The sequence below is a fragment of the Schistocerca serialis genome, chromosome 11 (genome assembly GCF_023864345.2).
Source record: "Schistocerca serialis cubense isolate TAMUIC-IGC-003099 chromosome 11, iqSchSeri2.2, whole genome shotgun sequence".
Lineage (NCBI taxonomy): Eukaryota > Metazoa > Arthropoda > Insecta > Orthoptera > Acrididae > Schistocerca > Schistocerca serialis.
The window spans coordinates 51,742,624-51,767,352 of record NC_064648.1 but is presented as its reverse complement, the minus strand read 5'-3'; the positions used below and the strand labels follow the sequence as shown (position 1 = coordinate 51,767,352).

At 47.1% G+C, this 24,729-nt stretch overlaps 1 protein-coding gene across 1 annotated transcript in view; it reads right to left on the bottom strand.

Moving 5' to 3' along the window:
- The window catches only part of LOC126427162 (zinc finger protein 234-like), a 125,398-nt gene that overhangs the window by 67,996 nt on the left and 32,673 nt on the right, over positions 1 to 24,729 (bottom strand). Inside the window, exons 3-4 of the mRNA XM_050089387.1 lie at positions 18,756 to 18,848; positions 17,754 to 17,834 (exon numbers count right to left, since the gene is read on the bottom strand). Coding sequence (XP_049945344.1) covers positions 17,754 to 17,834; positions 18,756 to 18,848 — 174 coding nt within the window. The remainder of the gene's footprint in view (positions 1 to 17,753; positions 17,835 to 18,755; positions 18,849 to 24,729) is intronic.

The window sequence follows — 24,729 nt, the reverse complement described above, 5'->3', positions numbered from 1 at the left end:
TCACAAAATGCAAAAGTGACAGCACTTTTTTTGAACTGAACAAATTTGAACATTAATAAATTAACCAATGATCATTTAAAAAGCATCAGATATTACTTATGTCTTTATAATTGGGACCTATGACTGTGTTGCAAGATGAATTTTTTTTATCTTTTTTTTTCTAAGAAGAAAATGTAATATAATGAAAAACCGAAAGACTCGTGTATTTAAATCGTATGATTTATGTATAGTTTTAGTTTTTTTGAATATCAAAAATTGCATTATGACTAATGCTATTTGTGTGAGCTATGTAAAGAATCTATGGTGTCCCAAATGCAATTAGTTTTTGACTTTTATCTTCAAGATTTCAAGTTTTAGATTCAATTATTGCATGCCTAATTTAACATATTCCTTATGTATTTGGATTTTAAAGGAAGGGTGCAATTCAAATAATTTCTGATTTAAACATAATTTTAAGAAATTCTTTCAGAAGCTATCTTTAATTCCACACAGCCAATTGTGTGAACCCATTATCAATCATTTAGAAAAGGAACTGTTACTATAACAATGAATGAAACTCACTTTTCAAACATGTGATTGCCCAAGAGAAAACTTGGAATCGCTCTTTCCTCAGCTGAATTGTACTTTCGATTCAACTACCATTTAATGAGTAACTATACTGTTGTATTCCATTAAGAAATAATTGCATCTCTATCCACTGCAACTACCAGCCCTACTGATCATACAACAAAATCAAATTATTTCCAACATCAATTGGTGGATATTTAGTAGTTCAGTCATTTCTACAATGAAGTAAACACATTTAGTTGATAACCTACAAAATATTTCAATGCACCCTATGGGTTGTTCATTAAAATTATTTTAACTGATACTTCACAACAAGAGTAATTAGCTTTTATGTTGGTTAACTGTAACAACACAGCTGACCCAAACACTACTCCTCAAATATTATGATAATCAATAGTGGACAGATTACATTAACCTCTCAACAGAGCCACATCATTTTACGGCAATAAATTAAGAATGTTCTGCCATTTACTCAGCCATAACCTTACTTGTAGATCAGAATCATTTTGAGAAAATATTAAATTCTTTATAAACCTGAAAACTAAAGACAATATGATTCATCATTGAAGACTTAGCATAAATCCATTGAGTTAACTGTGTTGCAAAAGATATGTACAATACCAATCCGTGTTTGCAACATCTGTATTCAGACACTGGGGTTAACAGACCACGTATTGTTTTGAACATTATACATACTGGTTAGACAGTGATGAAAGGAAACACAGTTTACCAATAAAATGAAAAAAGGTAAGGCATATGTACCCATTTCCAGCAATTATTTGGTTGGTATATGGTTCATGGCATATTTACCTAATTGTAATATATAACAGATACAAATAAGAGACTTAAATAATCAACAAAATATTCTTCTTCACTATTTACAGCAGTCCCCCAATGCTGGGATGACTTTTTCATTCTGTAACTGTACAAGGCACATAGAAGTGGAGAAAACTTATTGGCATCACATTAAAGCCTTAATCTTCCTTTACTCAGGGAAACTACAAGTGTTGTCATGTTAAATGAATTACACTTACAAGAACTGAATCTTAGCTTAGCAACAATAAACTGGGTCATAGTGATAAATGATACCTTGGGAGGAAAAATGAATACAGAATCGGGAAACAATACATATGATGTCCCACAGGGCTGATCAACATAAATGTTGTGCTAAAGCCATTGGAGATTCCTTCAAAATCTGCAATGCTTGCCGATAATTAGTACACTGATAATGGCCAAACACATTCATACTAGAAACGGCCAGGAGAATAATGGAACATGCTTGCAACTGGTTTACAGGCAACAGCACAAAAATTCAACCTTTATACTTACAAAAACATACATCATGCAATTCCAAACAAATTCAAATGACTTACAGATACAAGGAGATATCAATGACAGACACTGAATGAGGTTCCAAGAGTTAACTTCTTAGGCATTCAGATCGATAATAAATTAAGGAGGCACCAGCATGAGAATGAGATAACCAAAAAGCTCATCTCTCTCTGCCCTGCAATTAATGAATGTTCCTCCAGAGTGTCTACATGCAGAAATGCTTCCCAGCACGCTTTCTCTCAGTCCTAGCCTATAGGATAATCTTATAGGACATGGCAGCAATGAACAAATTAGTATTTATCCTATTCAAGCTTGTAGTAGGAATGTGATGTGAACACTTTGCATCTACATGTCACTATGGAACTCCCTATTGCCTTTCACAAATAACATTAATATGTTATTTATTTCTATTTGGCTTTCCCAGAACATAATTCCAAAAACAAGTGAAAACTCCAAAAGATGCCATTGAAATTGCCTGTAAGTGAGTAATGCTGAGGGGATCAACTTGACAATTTTACCAATTTGTGGACCCCATTTCAATTGAAACCCAAGCAGACACCAAGGAATTGGATGCCGTATGTTTCATTTAGTGTGTGACCAGTAGTGTCTACTTCTAGTAGCAGGCCATTTCTGATTGCTTTTCCATCTTATAAAACGAGTCTTCAAGGGATGACTTCAACTGGTAGCTGCAACATTAATAAGGGTAAAGTGCTGTGCAATATGGGGCAGGAAGTTTGTTGTTGGTAGTGATCAGGTGTTATTACTAAATGTAAGTAATGTGATGAACAGTTTGATGAGATTATCACTGAACTGAATCTGAAGAGGAGCAAATTCTCTAACAAATTGAAGAAAGTTGACAATGTTAGAAAACGCATAGATGGTCAAAAAACCGAAGAGATGGGAAATTATCAGACATATAATTTTTCATACGGATGGTATACCACTGCATTGGAACCAGCATTGATGAGCTAAAGGGTCTGCAGACCTGACCATGAAATTTGCTTCATCTCACAGTATGGTATCTTTTTTATTGGTGGGTGTTTGTGGCAGGCTCCACCTATGTGTACCAATAACACTGGATGAACTATGATGCTAAACGGGAACAGCATGAGTTTCCTAAACTGACATGCTTGCAAATGCATGGATCAAGTCTATTGTCTGGATGCTTAAATGTGTAGAAAAGGATTTTGATATTTGTGATCAGTAAATGACGAATCTGGTCCTAAACATAGCCGTGAAAAGTACCTTAATGTTTTATGTGCACACACACACAAAATGTGAGCAACATTAAAATCATATGGTTCCTTTGGAAAGAAAGGCTTTGCAGACATGTATAGAAATAAAAATTTGACCCCAATTCTGTACCTTTGTAATAAATAAAGTTATAGTCTTGTGAAATCTGATGATTTTAAACATCCTTGAGGAATTGCTTATACAGGTATAACTTCTTTCAGTGAAATATGTAGATCTTAATTTGTGTTGATGGGTTGCACCTATTATTGAATGTTTCACAATGTTTTTCAGAAAATTAAATTTGCTTTCAACACTGTAATCTCTGCCCTGGCTAGAGATATGGTGTGAATGTTATTCATTTATTCATTCTTTAATTTACACATTGCATTCCATAAATGAAGACGTGGATGGATGTGGGGTGAGCCACACTGCAAATCTTAAGGCAGAAGCTCTCACAGGGATTTATCTCTGTGAAGTGTAGTGACAACCAGCTGTTTGTGACTAGTGCTAATCTACTCGCACGGCTAATTAAGGGAACTAGTAATAGATTATTTTGTATGTATGTATATGTACATTTACTACTATGAAAAATATCATTGTTGCTCCTACTACATTGGTCAGCTACTTATTTTACCTAGAATTTCCACATACATCTATACTCCACTATCCACTTAATGGCACATCGCAAAGGGTACCCCATAACCCAGCTGGTGATTTCCGTTCCCATTCCACTCACAAATATGAGTGAAAAAGACTGTATATGTGCCTCTCAATCAGCCCTGACTTCTCAAATTTCACCTTCATAGTCTTTATGTGCTGTGTATGTTGGAAACAACAAAATCGTTCACCAGTCAGCTTCAAATGGCAGTTCTCTAAATTTTCTCAATAGTGTTTCTAGAAAGAACATCATCTTCCCTCTGGGAGTTCTCATTTGAGTTCCTGAAGGATCTCTGTTACACTTGTGTGTTGTTTGAATCTACCAGTAACAGATGTAGCAGCCTCGCACTGAACTGCTTCTCCGACAAAGTATTAATTTGCTATCTTGCTAGCTTGCTCTAGCTTCTCATGCAATTACCTAATAAAACTCCCAATTCCACAATTACTACAGAATCTTGCTGGCCATGTGCCAGTATCAAAATGGTCAGCCCTATTTTTCTGCATCATTATTAAGCTCTAGCATTTTATGCTCCTAAGACCACAAAGGCTGCATGTCCACTCTAGCTGACAGAGCTAAGATATTTACTGCACAACTGCATGTACTACTCAGCATCACTGTTATGGTCACACATCTTATTCATAGATTTCTCAGGTGTCTACCACTGTTTAATCTAAGTTACGTATTTTCAAAGTTGGTTGGTTGGTTTGTGGGATTAAAGGAACCAGACTGCTACGGTCATCGGTCCCTTTTTCCAAATACTAAAAACACCCACAGAGAATAAAAACGATTAACAGAATAGATCACAGACGACACAGAACAAGAGAAACTTAGACAAAGACCAGACAAAAAGGACGAAAATCACACAGTGTGACGGTGGATGGCCGACCATAGAAATAAAAAAGGAAAAGCCAACCACTTAGAAACACATTAAAAAATCAGTTTAAAATCATAGGCCAATGGCAAGAATCAACACAAAACAATAAAATAAAACAAACACTTGGATTAAATGGTAAAAACCCCCTGCCCGAAAAAAACGTAAAACTAAGTCAGCCATAGCAGAGTCATCTGTTAAAAAGGCAGGGAGCGTGTCAGGCAGTGCGAACGACTGCCTGAGCACAGCTAAAAGTGGACAGTCCAATAATATGTGGACCACTGTCAAAACGGAGCCGCAGCGACATAAAGGTGGGTCCTCATGTCGCAATAAGTGGCCGTGCGTCATCCATGTGTGCCCAACGCGCAGCCGGCAGAGGACAACAGACTCCTTGCGAGAGACCCGCAAGGAGGAACTCCACACACCGGTAGCCTCCTTGATGGCCCGAAGTTTGTTTTGTGAAGGCAGGGCGTGCCATTCAGTGTCCAAAAGGTCGAGAATTTTGCTGCGTAGGAACGCTCGCAAATCTGTCTCCGGGAGGCCAATGTCCAGAGATGGTGTACTGGTGGCCTCTTTCGCCAGGCGGTCAACATTTTCATTTCCGGGTATCCCAACATGGCCCGGGGTCCAAACAAAGACCACAGAGCGGCCGCAACGCACAAGAGTATGCAGGGACTCCTGGATAGCCATCACCAGACGAGAATGAGGAAAACACTGGTCGAGAGCTCGTAACTGCTCAGGGAATCGCTACAGATCACGAAGGACTCACCTGAGCAGGAGCAGATATACTCTAGGGTACGAAAGATGGCGACCAGCTCAGCAGTGTAAACGCTGCAGCCAGCCAGCAATGAACATTGTTTGGAATGGTCGCCTAGAGTAAGCGCATAACCGACACGACCAGCAACCATCGAGCCGTCAGTGTACACAATGCCAGAGCCCTGATACATTGCAAGGAGGGAAAGAAAGCAGCGGTGGAAGGCCTCCGGAGGGACTGAGTCCTTCGGGCCCTGGGCCAAGTCGAGCCGATGGCAAGGGCGAGGAACACACCATGTGGGTGTACGCAAAGTGGTCCGAAAAGGAGGTGGAACAGTGAAAACCCTAAGCCTGGAGAGAAGCTCTTTGACACGGACCGCGATCGTACAACCTGACCGGGGCCGACATTCTGGCAGATGGACAACCGATTGCAGGAACAGGAGACGGTAGTGCGGATGCCCGGGCATGCTAAAAACACGGGCAGCATAAGCGGCCAGCAAACGTTGGCGCCGTAACCGCAGTGGAGGGACACCTGTCTCCACTAGTATGCCGTCCACAGGGCTGGTACGGAAGGCACCAGTCGCAAGGCGTATCACGCTGTGTAGTATTGGGTCCAGCTCCCCCAGCACAGATGGGGATGCTGAGCCATAAGCCAAGCTCCCATAATCCAGACGAGACTGGATTAACGCTTGGTAGAGCCGTAACAGGGTAGATCAGTCGGCGCCCCAGCTGGTGTGGCTCAAGCATCTCAGAGCATTTAGATGCATCCAACACGCCTGTTTAAGCTGCCGAATATGAGACAGCCAAGTCAACCGAGCATCAAAAACTACCCCCAAAAACCTGTGGGTCTCCAACACAGCAAGGAGTTCGTCGGCAAGATAAAGCCACGGCTCAGGATGGATTGTTCGGCGCCGGCAGAAATGCATAACATGGGTCTTGGCAGCCGAAAACTGAAAGCCATGTGCTACAGCCCAAGACTGTGCCTTGCGGATAGCGCCCTGTAGCTGACGTTCAACTGCTGCAATGCCAGTAGAGCTGTCGTAAAGGCAGAAGTCGTCAGCATATAGGGAAGTGGAGACAGAATTTCCCACCGCTGCAGCAAGCCCATTTATTGCGATTAAAAACAGGCAGACACTGAGGACAGATCCCTGTGGTACCTCATTCTCCTGAAATCGGGAGGAACTACGAGAGGCCGTGACTTGCACGCGGAAGGTACGATACGACAGAAAATTGCGGATAAAGATCGGCAGAGGGCTCCAAAGACCCCATACATGAAGAGTAGATAGGATGTGACGGCGCCATGTCGTATCGTACGCCTTCCGCATGTCGAAAAAGACAGCGACCAGGTGCTGACGGCGGGCAAAGGCAGTACGGATGGCCAACTCCAGGCTCACCAGCTTGTCGGCGGCGGAGCGGCCTTTACGGAACCCATCCTGAGATGGAGCCAGAAGGCCCCGTGACTCCAGTACCCAGTTCAACCGCCGGCTCACCATCCGTTAAAGCAACTTGCAAAGAACATTGGTGAGGCTAATGGGATGGTAGCTGTCCACTTCCAAAGGGTTCTTCGCAGGTTTCAGAATGGGGATAACAATACTTTCCCCCCATTGCGACGGAAACTCACCCTCGACCCAAATGCGGTTGTAAAGGTCAAGGAGGCGTTGCGTGCAGTCCACTGAAAGGTGTTTCAACTTCTGACAGTGGATGCGATCTGGCCCAGGAGCAGTATCAGGGCAAGCGGCAAGGGCACTGCGAAATTCCCACTCACTGAATGGAGCACTGTAGGATTCAGAATGGTGGATACGAAAAGAAAGGCTCCGACGTTCCATCCACTCTTTAATGGAGCGGAAGGCCAGTGGGTAATTGGAAGAAGCGGAACTAAGAGCAAAATGCTCTGCCAAGCTGTTGGCAATTTCGTCGAAGTCTGTACAAACTGCTCCATTCAGTGAGAGCGCAGGGATTCTGACAGGGGTCCGATAGCCGTAGAGGCGGTGGATCTTGGCCCAGACCTGCGATGGAAAGACATGGAGGCCAATGGCGGCCACATACCGCTCCCAGCACTCCTGCTTGCTTTGGCGGATAAGGCGGCGGGCCCGCGCACGCAGCTGTTTGAAGGTGAGGAGTTGTTCAATGTAGGAATGTAGGGATGTCGCTTGTGACACTGTAGCGCCCGACGGCGATCTTTAATCGCCTCAGCGATCTCAGGCGACCACCAAGGCACAGTCTGCCGCCGAGGGGTCCCAGAAGAACTGGGAATGGCTCATTCGGAGGCAGTAACGATGCTGTTGGTGACTGAGTGAACCACCGCATCAATGTCGTCACTTGAGAGAGGCTCAATAGCGGCAGTGGAGGAGAACAAGTCCCAGTCAACCTTATTCATAGCCCACCTGCAAGGGCGCAGAGAAGACTGACGCTGTGGCAGTGACAGAAAGATCGGAAAGTGGTCACTACCACACAGGTCGTCATGCACTCGCCATTGGACAGACGGTAAGAGGCTAGGGCTGCAGATCGAAAGGTCGATGGCGGAGTATGTGCCATTCGCCACGCTAAAGTGTGTGGAGGAACCATCATTTAAAAGCGAAAGACCGAGCTGTGCTAATAAATGCTCAATGGTGGCGCCTCGACCTGTCGCCACTGACCCACCCCACAGAGGGTTATGGGCGTTGAAGTCGCCCAGTAACAAGAAAGGTGGCGGCAATTGGGCTATCAGAGCAGCCAGGACATGCTGCGTGACAGCACCATCCGGTGGAAGGTAAAGGCTGCAGACGGTAACAGCCTGTGGCGTCCACACCCGAACAGCGACAGCCTCTAAAGCTGTTTGTATAGGTACAAACTCGCTGTGAAGACAGTTAAGGACATATATGCAGACGCCACCAGACACCCTTTCATAAGCTGCCCGGTTCTTATAATAACCCCAATAGCCATGGAGGGTGGTGGTTCGCATTGCTGGAAACCAAGTTTCCTGAATAGCAATGCAGAAGAAAGGGTGAAGGCTGATAAGTTGTCTGAGCTCAGCTAGATGGTGGAAGAAACTGCTGCAGTTCCACTGGAGAATGATATTGTTCATAGCTGAGAAAGGCGTGAAGGGACTGGGGAGGCAGATTACGCCTCCTGGGCCCCTGCTGCTACTGAGTCACCACCTGTACAACAGCCGTCCATTGCGTCTGAGTGACTGGCGAGATCCAGGTCCTCAGCGGACGCCAGAATCTCCACCTCATCTTCGGATGCAGAGTTAGAAGGTGGCGGTGGGACAGGTGCCACCGCAATGTCAGGATGCTTGGGAGCCTTTTTCTTGGACTGCTTTGCGCGCTGTGCCTTCGGTGGTTCTGGCTGGGAGGGCCTCACTGGGTGTCTCAGGGACTGAAGATGACCGTGACGCCCTACGACCAGCGACCGTTGGTTGTTTGAGATACTTGCTGGTGTCTGCTTTGGCACTGGGCAAAGCCTGGGATGGGAGGACCCCAAGGGACCCCTTCCGGGCAAGAGGCGCCGAAAAAGGCTCACGCTTCTCCAGCTGGGAAGGGGAAACAGATGTCCCCGAGGGTTGGGGTGGTGTTGCTCCTGAAGTAGATGGATCAGGAGCAACAGGGAGTGAAGTGCCCCCCACAACCAAGGGGGCCGATGAATTCTGACAGAGCTGAGGTCGAACTGTAGGTGACGACACGGTAGAGGTTCGAACTGGTGTTGCAGCAGCGGCATAGGTGGATGTCATGGTCACAGGATGATTTTTTTTTTTTTTTTGGTGGGGTTTAAGGGCGCTCAACTACGGAGGTTATTAGCGCCCAGTCACAAGTGTTAGAGCACATGGAATCTAGTAAAACTCAAGGGGAGGGGGGACACCAGGAAGTCCGTACAAAGATGCAGATAAAATAAGTAAAAAAGTTAGACGTCTTTGGACAAGCCAGTCAAAGGTATAAAACGCAGAACACGAGCAGCTGCTCGAGCGTGATCAGCTAAAATATCCGGTAAAGTAGATGGCAGGGACAGGACAACACGAGATTGACTAAAGCGGGGACACGACAATAAAACATGGCGCACTGTTAATGCTTGACCACAAGGGCACTGCGGGGCTGGGTCACCGGAGAGCAGGTAGCGATGGCTAAACCGGCAATGCCCAATCCGCAACCTGGTTAGAAGGACCTCTTCTCGCCGAGACGGTCGGGAGGAGGTCGTCCAAGCAGTTGGGAGTGGTTTTACAGCCCGGAGCTTGTTTCCTTGGAGGGATGACCAAGCATCCCACCACAACGACAGAAGCCTCTTACAAACATCCCCACGAACATCAGATGACGGGACACAATGGGAGGCTGGCTGAGGCAGGAGGACTGCAGCCTTGGCTGCAGCATCAGCAGCCTCATTCCTAGGCACTCCTACATGTCCGGGAACCCACAGAAAGCTGACAAGAGAACCATTATCAGCGAAAGAATGGAGGGACTGCTGGATCCGTTGTACCAAGGGATGGACCGGATAGGGAGCTCCAAGCCTCTGAAGAGCACTGAGTGAATCAGAGCAGAGTACATACGATGAATGGCAGTGGCGGCGGGCATACTGAACGGTCTGATGGAGAGCAAAAAGCTCGGCCGTAAAGCTGGAACATTGGTCGAGGAGCCGGTATTTAAAGGTGACGGCCCCGACGACAAAGGCACAGCCGACACCATCGTCAGTTTTGGAGCCATCGGTGTAAATAAAGGTGTGACCGGCAAGTTGAGCACGAAGTTCGACAAACCGTGAGCAATACACTGCAGCCGGAGTACCCTCCTTCGGGAGTGAGCTGAGGTCGAGATAAATATGAACCGGAGCCTGGAGCCTGGAGCCAAGGTGGTGTCGGGCTCTCACCCTCTCTGAAAGTGGTAGGAAGGGCAAAATCCAATTGTCGAAGCAGGTGACGGAAGCGGACTCCAGGGGCAGCAGGGCAGACACATACAACCCGTACTGACGGTCGAGAGAATCGGCGAAGAAGGACTGATAAGAGGGGTGGTCGGGCATTGACAACAGCCAGCAGGCATACCGACACAGCAGTACGTCGCGTCGGTAGGTCAATGGTAATTCGGCAGCTTCAGCATAAAGACTCTTGACGGGACTAGTGTAGAAGGCTCCGGTCGCAAGATGTAACCCCGATGGTGGATGGAGTTGAGATGGCGTAAGAGGGATGGCCGAGCAGACGAGTAGACGAAGCTCCCATAATCCAGCTTCGATCGGACTATGGACCGATACAAGCGAAGCAGGATAGTGCGATCCGCTCCCCAAGATGAACCACTAAGAACTCGGAGGACATTAAGGGAACGTGTACAACGGGCCGCCAAATAAGAGACGTGCGGAGACCAACAAAGTTTCCTGTCCAATGTGAGCCCAAGAAACCTAGTTGTTTCCACGAATGGGAGAACAACGGGACCGAGATGTAAGGATGGCGGAAGGAACGCTTTATATCGCCAAAAGTTGATACAAACTGTCTTCTCTTCAGAGAACCGGAAGCCATTTGCCACGCTCCATGAGTATAGGCTGTCTAGACAACGCTGAAGGCAGCGCTCCAGGAGGCATGTTCTCCGGGCACTGCAGTAGGCGACCGCGTAGGCCCCACCTGTGCATAGTGCGGAGGATACCTCCTCTCCAACAGGTATCATAAGCCTTCTCCAAATCGAAGAACACGGATACCGTTCGGCGCCTTTGCAAAAAATTGTCCATGATGAATGTCGACAAGGTCACAAGGGGGTCAACAGCGGAGCGGCGGCGACGGAAGCCGCATTGAACATTGGTAAGTAGCCGTCGAGATTCAAGAATCCAAACTAACCGAGCGTTAACCATGCGCTCCATCACCTTACATACACAGCTTGTAAGAGAAATGGGGCGGTAACTAGAAGGAAGGTGTCTATCCTTCCCGGGTTTGGGTATAGGAACAACGACAGCGTCACGCCAATGCATGGGGACCTGAGCTTCGATCCAGACGCGATTGTAGGTACGAAGAAGAAAGCTTTTGCCCGCTGGAGAAAGGTGTGCCAGCATCTGAACGTGAATGGCATCTGGCCCCAGAGCAGAGGACTCGGACAGTGCAAGCGCACGTTCGAGTTCCCGCATAGTAAAGGGGGCATTATAAGTTTCCAGATTCAGCGAGTGGAAGGAAGGTCGCCGAGCCTCTTCTGCCTCTTTCCTGGGAAGGAAGGCTGGGTGGTAATGGGCGGAGCTTGAAACCTCCGCGAAAAAGCGGCCGAAGGCATTGGAGACAGCCACAGGATCAACAAGGACCTCATTACCTGAGGTAGGATGGCGGCGAATGGTGCGTAAAGCATGTCATCGAGAACGGATAGCGTCTCTACAAGCCTCATTCCACCAGAGGACGGAAACGCGACGTGAAGAAGAGGTAGTACGAGGAATGGAACATTCGGCAGCATTGATGATAACAGCCGTGAGGTATTCGACCTGACTGTCACAACTGAGAAAATCATGGTCCGGAAAGGTCGCCAGGGAGGAGTAAAGTCCCCAGTCAGCTTTCGGTATGTTCCAGCTCGAAGGATGTGGGGATGGGGTGTGGTGCAGGAGACGAACGACACAGGGGAAGTGGTCGCTCGAATAGGTGTCAGAAAGGACATACCACTCAAACCGACGGGCAAGAGTGGTACAACAGATCGAAAGGTCCAAGTGGGAGTAGGTATGAGTAGAGTCCGAGGGGAAAGTCGGGGCGCCAGTACTGAGGCAGACGAGACTGAGATGCTTGAAGACATCCGCCAAGAGGGAGCCTCGTTGACAGGATGCAGGAGAGCCCCAAAGGGGATGATGGGCAGTGAAGTCGCCAAACAATAAAAACGGCGGAGGAAGCTGAACAATCAGGTGCATCATGTCAGCCAGACTAACTGCGGATGACGATGGAGTGTAGATGATACAAACTGAAGAAGTAAAAGCAGAAAGAGTTAATACGGACAGCTATTGCTTGGAGTGGGGTGGTCAATGGGATGGGATGGTGATAGACACCATCCCGAACGAGCAACATGACCCCACCATGAGCTGGGATACCGTCCACAGGGGTGAGGTCATACCGCTCCGAGGTATAGTGCGTAAAGGCAATACGGTCAGTTGGGCACAACTTGGTTTCCTGGAGACCAAGGACAAGCGGACAGTGCAGGCGGAGGAGCAGTTGTAATTCCACCCGATTAGATCGAATACCTCTTATGTTCCAATGTAACAAGGCCATCGCTAGTCAAAAAAAAAAGGGGAACGAGACGGGGGAAGAGCTGGTCACCTCGACGGCCGCGGAGGGCCAGGTTTCGAGGGAACAACGCTACAACCGGTGGGAGGCGGATCCTGTTCCATCGAGTAGTCGCCAGCTGCTGCCGCTGTCCCGGGTTGCGAAGGAGGGGCAGCATCAGTTGCCGACGAGAGGCCAGCTGAGCGCCTGGTAGCAGAGCATCCCGGCGAAACCGAGGACAGTCGGGGGCAGCGACTCACGGATGGAGCATCTGACGAAACGCGCCGGGGTGGAGAGGGGGATAGAGACTTCTTCTTGGAGGCCTTCTTGGAAGTCCGAGGAGGCACAGGGATGGTGGGCTGGACCCGAAGAAGGTCCTCACGCGCGGGGTCCGTTTTGGAACGGCGAACCTCGGAAGCCGGGGTCCGGAACGTTTCGCCGATGGACGCCTGAGAAGAGGATCGCTTCTCAGGTGGTAGGGGGGCGGGGGGAGGAGGAGGTAGGGTGGCCGCTGGGGCAGAGGGGGCGGGGGCCGCGGGGGAGGAGGATTTGGAAGGGAGGGATTTGGGAGGCGGAGGCATAGACCCTGGATTGGGGGAGGAGGTGGAGGGGGGACGGGATAGGGGTGAGGATACTGTGGAAGGAGTGGACACGACTGAGGCAAACGAAGTGGTCAACGTCACGGGATGGAGGCGGTCATACTTCTTCCTGGCCTCAGAATAAGAGAGACGATCCAAAGTTTTGAGTTCTTGAATCTTCTTCTCCTTCTGATACGCGGGGCAGTCTAAGGATCTAGGCGAGTGCATGCCAGGACAATTAGCGCACCGAGGTGGTGGGGAGCATGTATGTTCCTCATGAAGAGGATGTCCACAATCGCCACAAAGGGGCTCAGCCTCACACCGTGACGACATGTGCCCAAAGCGCAAACACCGAAAACAGTGCATAGGAGGCGGGACGTAAGGTCACACGTCGCACCGGTAGCACATCACCTTTACCTTCTCTGGGAGAACGTCCCCCTCAAAGGCAAGGATAAAGGCCCCAGTGTCGATGCGATGGTCTTTGGGGCCGCGCTGGACGCAGTGGACGAAATGCACGCCTCGGCAGTCCAGGTTGGCCCTGAGCTCCTCATCAGATTGCAGCAGGAGGTCCCGATGAAAAGTAACACCCTGTGTCCTATTCAGTGCCAGATGCGGGACAATGGACACTGGGATGTCCCCTAGTCGGTCGCACGTCTGGAGCACCGCCGACTGTGTGGCGGAGGTGGTCTTTATAAGAACGGACCCCGAACGCATTTTGCTGAGAGCCTCGATTTCCCCGAAGATGTCCTCGATGTGCTGAACAACGAACATGGGCTTGGAGGTGGCGAACGTCCCCCCATTGGTCCGAAAACGGACCAAATAGCGGGGGAAGTACTTCGCTCCAAGCCGGCGGGCCTGTCCTTCCTCCCAGGGAGTGGCCAAGGGGGAAAGGGCAGGAGAACCAGAACCAGAGACAGTACTTTTCTTTTTGAAAGACTCGGCCGCAGAGCGACCTGATACATGTTGACGTTCCATCTGCGCCGCCCCGATACCACCCACTCCGACCAGGGGCTCTCCCCACGGGCACCACCCAGCATCAGCAAGGGCCACCTGGCAGGATGACCGTTGCTGGGAGTCCTGATGCCCCAAGGAGACGGGCATCTACTCCTTGGCCGATGTGGGGAGGGTGCAGCTCAGGTATTGGCAGTATGATCCCTGTGTTGTCAGGGGGCTACAACCTATGGGGTACATGACGACCCCACCACAACGGGCTGGCTACCGTGCTGGATTTCGGGTGCCACGGAAAGTCCATCATGATCGTAGGTGCAGATGGGGACGCACTATGGGCGTAACTTTTACAACCCATCAGGCGTTTAGGCCCAATTTGTTGAATTGTGGGTATGGTTACAACGCCGTTACAATGCTGAGTGCCAAGGTCTTAGTGCACGGAGGACCAGTGATACACCACGTAAGGTGTTCTTCCCCAAAAGGCTCGTACTTCTGTAGCATTTGGAAAAATGGAGGTCAAACCCCGAGGGGGACATTACATGGAAGGCCGAAACGGTTGAAACTCCTTTTAGTCGCCTCTTACGACAGGCAGGAATACCTCGGGCCTATTCTTACCCCGGACCCACAGGGGGAGGGCACAGGATGTAGCCGCTCATATTTCCGCCTTGCCTCGGTGTAGGTCAGGCGGTCCAGGGTCTTATATTCCATTATCATCCTTTCCTTCTGGAAGATCCTACAGTCCGGTGAGCAGCGGGAATGGTGTTCTCCGCAGTTAACACAGATGGGAGGTGGAGCACATGGAGTATTGGGATGCGAAGGACGTCCACAATCTTGACATGTGATGCCGGAAGTACAGCGAGATGACATGTGCCCGATTTTTCAGCATTTAAAACACCGCATCGGAGGAGGGATATATGGCTAACACATCACAACGGTAAACCATCACCTTGACCTTTTCGGGTAAAACATCACCTTCGAAGGCCAAGATGAAGGCACCGGTGGCTACCTGATTATCCCTCGGACCCCGATGCATGCGCCAGACAAAGTGAACACCTCGTCGTTCTAGGTTGGCACGTAGTTCATCATCGGACTCCAGAAGAAGATCCCTGTGGAATATAATACCCTGGACCATGTTGAGACTCTTATGCGGCGTGATGCTAACAGAAACATCCCCCAACTTGTCACAATTGAGCAACCTCTGTGACTGGGCAGAGGATGCTGTTTTGATGAGTACTGAACCATAGCGCATTTTGGACAAGCCTTCCACCTCCCCGAACTAGTCCTCTAAATGCTCCACAAAAAACTGGGACTTGGTTGACATAAACGATTCCCCATCAACTCGCGTACACACGAGGTACCGGGCTGAATATTCTCCACTGCCTTCTTTAGCCATACGTTCCTCCCATGGAGTGGCCAGGGAGGGAAATGATCTTGGTTCGTATTCCTTGCCGTTGAGGTTAGACCTCGATCGCTTAGAGACTGCTGGTGGAGGCCCACCAGCGAGAGGTGATGTACCACGCTTCATTGTGGGTCATCCGACCTGATGCCACCCACTCCAACCAGGGGCTCTCCCCACGGGCACCACCCAGCCACAGCAAAGAGCACCTGGCAGGATGGCCTTTGCCGGGAGTCCCGATGCCCCAGAGGGATAGGCATCTACTCCTCGGCATACGTGGGGAGGTAGCAGCTCAGGCATCAGCAGTGCGATCCCTGTGTAGTCAGGGGGCTACCACCAAGAGGGTACATGACGACCCCACCACAACGGACTGGCTACCGTGCTGGATGTCGGGTGTCGAAATATCCATGCACATCACGAGGGCAAAGATGGAAGTGCACAATGGAGGGAATGTATGCTATCCGGAACACACTCCAGCGGATGTGGCCGGAAGCTCAATTGAAATCCAACTCCATCACAATATCAGGTGTGCCAGATCTTAGGGCAAGATGGATTGAAGATGCATCACGTAAGGTGTCCTTCCCCAAATGGTACGCACTAACGGAAAAATTTGGAAAGGAAGTGGTCAAACCCCTTAGGGGACCATCATATTAAAGGCCGAAACAGATGAGACTCCTTTTAGTCGCCTCTCACGACAGGCAGGAATACCGCGGGCCTATTCTAACCCACGAACCTGCAGGGGGAATTTTCAAAGTAACAAGTGGGGTACAACATCAGTGATTTCAGTGCCAACCACATGACATGGTATTCCAGACCACACAATCAGCAACACACTGTTCTTCACACTTGCTATGGGAGCAGCACTCCATGCAGTGGACACTATCCCCGAACCTCTGGCCCTGGTGCCATGGAGACATCTTGTTTGACCTGTGATCTCTCGGGCTGCATATGAAGGCCAGTATGGCCTTTTGTATTTTCATGGTAAGTGGTCACCAACTACAATCCAGCCACTTTGACAACTACAGCTATGCCCTAGGACACCCTACAGATCACTGTTTTAACCAAACTCCTCATATGCACATCCCTGACTACTATGTGCAGCATTCTCATTTCTGTAAAACCCTTCTTGTGGAACAACACTACTACTGTTTCACTTACTGTCCTGTCTACTTGTGATGCCAATGCATCCCTTTCATTTGTTTAAAATGGCATAACATGAGTCCCTGTGACATTTAAGTCTTGGCCTGTTAGCTATGAATCAGCTACACTCCTTTATATACTCTCTGAGCTGTCCCTAGCATGATAGTTTGGATCCTAGACCTGTATGCTTGTATAATCACCACACATTCCAGTGTCTGAAGAAGCTAACATTTCAGTGCCTGAAAAATCCTTTAAAACTTCAGGATGTTTGTTTATGAACAATCAGATCAAGAGTGAGCCAGTACCTAACCTTCGCAAATGTGTGTTGAATTTTCCCCAATATTTGTCTAATTTCATTCTTGTGACATGTTTATCAATGTGAGCTTCTCCTTCCCTTAGCAAGGTCATAAAGCATATTTAAAAAAATAATCTTTCTTCTTCAGATCTGCCAGGACTCGCATGGTGAGGCCATACATGGCTTCAGCTATGTACAATCATTCACTAAAAGCTATAAGAGTTTTTCTATTAATGAAAATTTTATAAGTAATAGAACAGGTACCACAGAAGCTGCCACAATATGTACAGGTTGTGGCCAACATATTGGGGCTGATCTAGAAGCCAGAAATTTCCTCTCTGTTTTTCAAATCCCAAAAAAAAATTAGGGCAAACTCAAGAATAACTATGATTCACACAAAAGATAAGAACAGCCAGTGTTATTTTGAATTCTATTATCAGAAGTTGTTGAAAGTAGGAATATTTCTCAAATTATCTACACTATTAGAACTTACACTTCATCTAAATGTGAATTTCGCGACCATCACAGACAACCATTATACAATGTAGTTGATAACAACAAGGGCTACTGAGAACAGGATTATACCAGCCACTAGTCCCCTTCCACTACTATTTAAAACAGTCAGAATGTAAGAGGTGATATGAAAGTCAAGTGCAGGAGTACAAGAATACTCTACAATTACGAACAGCAACAAATTCCAGAGAACTGACAATCTGCGACAATTCCACTGCAATGCATCTTTTACTCTACACACTTAACAAAAGACTTACTACCTGAATACATGCAATACATCAGAGATGTAAATACTTACAGTATTCTCAGTTATATTTAATTCAGGATCCTCCTTGATAAAATCAGTGGACAAAGATATTCCCAATGGATCTTCAACAGACTGAAAGAAGAACACAATCTGTGAATTATAACTGCTTGCTATCTTCTGTGTGTATATGACAGCTCTCAATATTCTTTTCTCATTAGTATCATCCAACTTTGAAGAGCTTCTTATCAATTGGGAAGAGAGTGTGTCAGAATGCATTCAAATCAGTTCTATTGCCCCTGATTTTGCTATCAGCCATTGTGCAGTACTTATTTGGCATACTTTCACTTTCTATTCCTGTCACATAATCCACTCTGATTTCAGAGGCACTATGGCCTACTCTATCGGATGGTTGTACTCCCATATACAAATTTGATATACGTGTGTGGCAACATTTCAAAATTAAACTCAGATAATATAAAGATGCAAATAATCTTCCAACAGTAAACCCATAAACAAGAGGAATTTTTGGTCATTAATCAAATGAATGTGGCATTCCACACATTATCATCAAAATTACCCAAATTTAATGTTATTTACACAGCTTCTTGCCATATCACCATGTATTTTCAGTGCCTGCTCTTTAGGGAACAATGCAAATTTATGTCGTGTACCGGAGGAAAATCATAAGGAATTCCACAGCACAATTTCAGTAATGATGTAAATACTGCAGTGAATAGTGACTGGGAACTCTAGAATATACACCCATCACATGTCATAGTTCCACATATGTTACAGCACTGACACAGAGGTGTAACAAGATTAACAATTACTTCCAAGAGGAAGTCTTCCTTGCTCCGTTTATACCAAATATGTACTTAAGGCATTCATTACATAGAATCACAATAAAAAATTAATGCAACAGTAATGGTTCATAAAGATATGCTTGTTACAAGTGCTGTTAAAATACTATTGGTAATACCCTACAAATAACACATCTAACTAGAGTTTCTTACTACACTTCCTGCACAATACAGTGCTTGTGTGAAAACTTACATTATGCTCAGATCCAGAAGCATGGCGTTTCAGTTCAGGGTCTTGCTTTACGCAAACACTAGGGTCGCCAGCCTTTAAAGGGTCTTCAAGAAACTGAAAAACAAAGAAAGTGACGTATCAGGGCATCTGTCTCTTGTTCCTACATGGCACTGTCATACAGGGGGAGAGAGGAGGACGAGACCGGGCGGTGGTGGTGGGGAGGGCGGAACGGGAGACAGGGCGTGGGGGCGTGGAGTGGGGGCGGGAAACAGGGTGTGGAGGGGGTGGGAGACAGGGTGTGGGGGTGGGGGAGGGGTAGTGGGGGTGTAGTGGGAGACAGGACGTGGGACGGGGGGGGGGGTTATGTGAGACGGGGCAGGGGGCGGGGGGGGGGGTAGTGGTAGACGGGACGGAGAGGCGGGGCGTGGTGGCGGGGTCGGGGAGGCGAGGCGTGGTGGCGGGGGGGCAGGGAGGGGGGCAGCGAGACAGGGCGGGGGGGCGAGACAGGGCATGGGGGCCGGCGAGACGGGGCGGTGGGGGGGGGGGCGGGGAGGACGGGGCCGTGGGGGGGGGGCGGGGAGGACGGGGCCGTGGGGGGGGGGGCGGGGAGGACGGGGCCGTGGGGGGGGGGCGGGGAGGACGGGGCCGTGGGGAGACAGGGGGGGAGGACGGGGCGGGGCGGCGGGGAGACTGGGCGGGGAGACTGGGCGGGGAGACTGGGCGGGGAGACAGGGCGGGGAGACAGGGCGGGGAGACAGGGCGGGGAGACAGGGCGGGGAGACAGGGCGGGGAGACAGGGCGGGGAGACAGGGCGGGGAGACAGGGCGGGGAGACAGGGCGGGGAGACAGGGCGGGGAGACAGGGCGGGGAGACAGGGCGGGGAGACAGGGCGGGGAGACAGGGCGGGGAGACAGGGCGGGGAGACAGGGCGGGGAGACAGGGCGGGGAGACAGGGCGGGGAGACAGGGCGGGGAGACAGGGCGGGGAGACAGGGCGGGGAGACAGGGCGGGGAGACAGGGCGGGGAGACAGGGCGGGGAGACAGGGCGGGGCGGCGGGGAGACAGGGCGGGGGGGCAGGGAGGGTGGGGATAGAGAAGGGGGAGAAAAGGGGAGTTTCTTATCAATCTATTTACACTAAGTGACATGCACATAACATATCCAGTCAGCAAAATCTTACAAGACCATATCTTGGGCGTTGGGCAATGGCAAAAGCAAAATTAGATTCGACGTTCATCATAATGCGATCATAATGATGATGCTATGATATATTAGAAAGTAACTTTTTATTCCAACACTGGACCATGTTACGACTGGTATGAGAGAGCGTTTTGCTGAAGAAGATATTTATCATTTTAAATTCAACATCCTTTTTCCATCACAATTACTGGAACATGATGCTAATGATCTTGCGCACAAACTAAATCAGTGCTTACCCGAACTACTGTATTTTGAATGCGACTCACACTTAGTGGTTAAGAAAGACTAATGGGACAGTCTCTTCAATACAAGCAACGACCATAAATGCTCTTAATGATTGTGATTTTGTTATGCAAGCATTGTCTCTCTATCCTATATCTGACTATCCTACTTTGGACACGCTGTACAAAATATTTGTCTACCTGCATCTATTGCTGCAGTAGAAAGAAGTTTTTCAACACTGCGGTGTACAAAGACATGGCTGAGGTCAACAGTGAAGGAGGATCGACTTAATGGCTTAGCTCTCTTGGACACTCACCCTGAAATTGCTTGTCATGCTGACAATGTAATTAACCAATTTGTCAGGAAGAGTAGGTGCATAGAATTCATCATTTAAAGTACAGAACCATAACTATAACTTTTTTATATCATGTATATGTGTATAATCAGTTTAAATAAAACTTTCTTACACTTTCCACATGACTTGATTAGCTTTTATTACAGTAAAAGTAAAGGTAGCTCAAGGTATCTTTAGTGAGCCCCCCTTGAGGTTTTTCTGTATCTGCCACTGTTTCATATGAGATATGGTGTAAGTTCTATTGGCCAGCTGTGAACTGAGGCTCGTGTGCAACAACAAAATCTGTTGGTTGGGCTCAGAGAACATCCTAGGATCACTTTTTGGCTGTTGGCTGAAGAGGCAATGAACATTTGTAAGTGAGGCAAGAGAACATCTTTGTAGAGTCAAGCTGTGGATGAACTACTATCAATTAATTTTGAGCAGAGTTTAAGACTCAGATCAGACCTTTCATTAGTTTTGTGACCTTCACTACATATTCTCTGGAAAATGGTAGGGTCCCTATGTAGCAACAATGAGTAAGTTTCAGAGATGTAATCTCACATTTACAAAACTGTAATGCATAGATTCGTGCAGTCTATTACAGAGTTGTCTTTTGTTTGTTTTGAATGGCCAGCAACTGCTTGTCTCAGGGGCTCAAACTGCAGTATGTGACACCAGCATAGCACAGTAGGGGATGCATAATTACCTACTGAAAGGTAAGCATATTTTATTCAAACCAGTAGAAAATATAAGGTATCGGTAGTCAATCACTTAATGCTCCCAGTATGCACTGTTGCCCCTTTCAGATGCATTGATGAAGCTGCACAATGAGTGAGTGTTGACCATAATGGCACAGTGAGAGGAGGAATACCACACTGGCTGAATGTTTGTCCCCATTGTTGTGGGTTGATCCCAGCAAGCAAAATTATACCATATTGTGACAATTGTTTTTACCAAGAAATGATCACAAACAGGGAATGCTGATATTACACATTCATGTCCACAACGCTGGACAAATGATTGCAGTAAGGAAAACATGTTCAGATTGTTCGAACAGGATGTGACGATACATCGACAAATCCGAAAGAATGGACACCACATATATAATTAAGGTGATGTCAGCCAATGATCCTTTCAGTGTAGATGCACACCACACTACCTCTTACAGGAACCAGTGTAAGGAGGATCGTGAGCACTGCATCAGTGGTGAGTAAGTTCAGAATTTGGGTATGACAGGAAGCATGCTCGAATAGACCATGCAGATTGTGATGACCACTGTGTCCAGATGGCATAGTTGTCACTGCAAGTGCCAGTCCACATGAGACTTGGGTTCAATTCCTGGTCCAGCACAAATTTTCAACCATCCCCATTGATGTAAATTAATGCCCACAGACAACTAATGTCTCTACCTCCTTTGTCCCCTGAGTCATTGTGGCTGCAGGATTAAAATGCTGTCTGTCCCCTTGGACATGTCCAAAAGAACGGACAACACATGCATATTTGACATGTTGAGATTAGATATGAATAAAAATTTATTTTGCAGTGATAGTGATTCCTTCCATTTATGTTTAACCAAAAATATGTAAATTTACCTCGGGCTAACTTTCATGACCTTCTTTAGTCAACAATCCCTGCTCCTTGAATGTAACATTATTGAGCAGCCAAATTCTGCCTGAAATAACACCCATAGCCCTTAAAATCAATTAGCATGTATGCATTAGGTTACCGTTACTTGAAACAAAGGTGAAGCCCGTACATTATTTGACTGCTAACAATACCCTGATTTAATCAGGGTTGTTTCAGAATCAAGTTACATATGAAGGGCTTATTTCAATAGTGGTACAAGTCCATTTTGGTTCATCTTGAGATACAGAGTCCTAAAGTTAAATGAGTGCTGCAAAATCTGCAGTTGAGACCCCCCTCAAATATATTCAAGCATATGGGTTCTTGCTAGACCCGTTTTATGATTACATTCCTTCCATGCTTTTGTAGTAATGCGGTGCAATCCCATATTTTAGTAACTTTAAAGTGTATTCATGGTCTGTTGCACAGATCTTAATTCTTTTGAATGAAAAGCTACATAGTGCAATAATGCATTAGCCTCCACTGGTGAAACATCAGAACAATAGCAAGCTACATATATAGCTTTCTCTGTGTGTTTTACTGTTAATTCTTGAATAATAGTACTGGAATGGATATAATGTGTGCACACTGTGTGCAGATGGATGAGCTGCCCTCAGTTCACCAACAGCTGAAGATGCGTTTTGCCATATTCAGCAGCATTCAGGCTGCTGCCTATTGTAGTAGTGGGGGCCGAGATCTGGCTCATCACATAGGATGCCTAAGGTGTCACCTATTTTGCCCACTGGCTCTGTTGTCAAGACACCTTGTGGTGTACCCAATGTGGCTGAGTTGTCCCTCACCAAATGGTGAGGGATGGGTCGTAACAGTTAGCGCTGTTTGAGGCAGAGAGTGATGTGGAGGCTGCCTCACCCATTGACCCTGTGAGTGGACTGGCAGGTGTTCATTCATCAGGGTCCAGACAGGCCCAAGTGGAGAGAAGTTTCTAGTTTATCAGTACCTCCAACGTCAAACGCATTATGGAGCTCCTTAGGGAAATGGCATCCAGACTGGAAATGAATCCTATGTGTACTGAATATGTCTGCCATGGAGTCTCATCTGAGATGTGGAAAATGTCCTGCCTGTGGCTACGAAACACACAGGGTGTGGCTGTCTACAAGTTGTGGCTGATGTTGGTGCCAATGATACCCATCGTTTGGGTTCTGAGGCCACCTTCAGTTTATATTGAGAGGTAGCAGAAATGGGCGAAGAGCCCTTGTGTCACACATGAGTGCATGCAGCGCACACAGTTTGTATCAGCATTCCCAGAATTGATTCAAGTCCTTTGGTTTGGCATGAGTGGAGGGTCTCAACCAAAGGCTTCATCGATTCTCTGACTGCTCAAACTGCAGACTGCTGGAAATGCATTATGAGGTGGAGAATTGTAGAAATACTTGATGGATCAGTGGTGCACTACACAAAGCAAGCGTTTTTTGGGCTAGGCAGTTGTTTGAGGTCCTCTGATGAATGCACGCCAGTCAGACTGCATACAAAGTAAAGACCATACTACCATCAACATGTTAACAGTAAATTCTTGATGTATTTGTAGTTCCAGAATGTAATGCCCTCCAAGAAAGCTGTTATGTTCAAAATACGTTTGGACCAAAGCTGGCTGAAATACTGAGCAGAAACCCTTGAAATATTTAGCAAGCCATGGAATGTACACTGAAGAGACAGATGACACACCTGTGGGATGGTATCATCAGAAGAGTGGAGGGGAGACAAAGGGCAAGAATGAATATGGGTGAAATTTGTGCAATTAATGAAAGCGCATGCTATTGGTGGTAACCCCCAAACAGTAGTGAAAGTAGGATTCTCAGACTCAATAATATTCTTATATTGCCAACATATATAACTATACTTAAAATACTTTTTGCCACAAATAAGTTGGCCATTATGCAAACATTCATTTTCATTCCATATGTTTTGTGGATTAGCTATGACTGTTGGACACCATCACAAGAGAAGGTACTTGTATAGTTTACAATGTGGTAATGGCAGGTCCATCATACCTATCCATTTGTACCATTCAGTTCTAATGTATCTTACTGTTTTCACGTAATTTAAGGCATAAAGTAATGACTAACTGCATAGCAGAAGTACTAAGTCATTGAAAGGCACATCAACTTTGCTAGCTTTCCCACAGATACTGCTTCAGTACTATGGTCTCATTTTACAGGCTGACTACATTGTGGCAGCACTGTGGAGAAGCAGACTAAACAGTTTCACATGACCAGAAATAATGGGATCCATTTCCATTCTTGCAGATGAATTGATTTTTTTTTTCAAGAGCCGTCATACAGGATCACAAAATCATTCAAGAAGATTTTTGCACCAACTAGGTATGTCTGTAGTTTTGCACGTATTTCCTGTGACTTTTCTTACAAGCTGGAATGACCTTTGCCTGTTTGTATACATGTGCAAACCACTGTTCCATAAATGAACAATTCGGATGGCAGAAAGGTGTCAGTTCAGCACCGTTTTTTGTGTAACTGAATCTGCTAACTACACTTTATGGTCATGTGACCTCTGGTGTGTTCATCATCTACTTTTGGACTGCATTCCATATGGAATTATATGGATTATAACTCTGGACTTTACTGCTAAATGCTTCTGCCTTT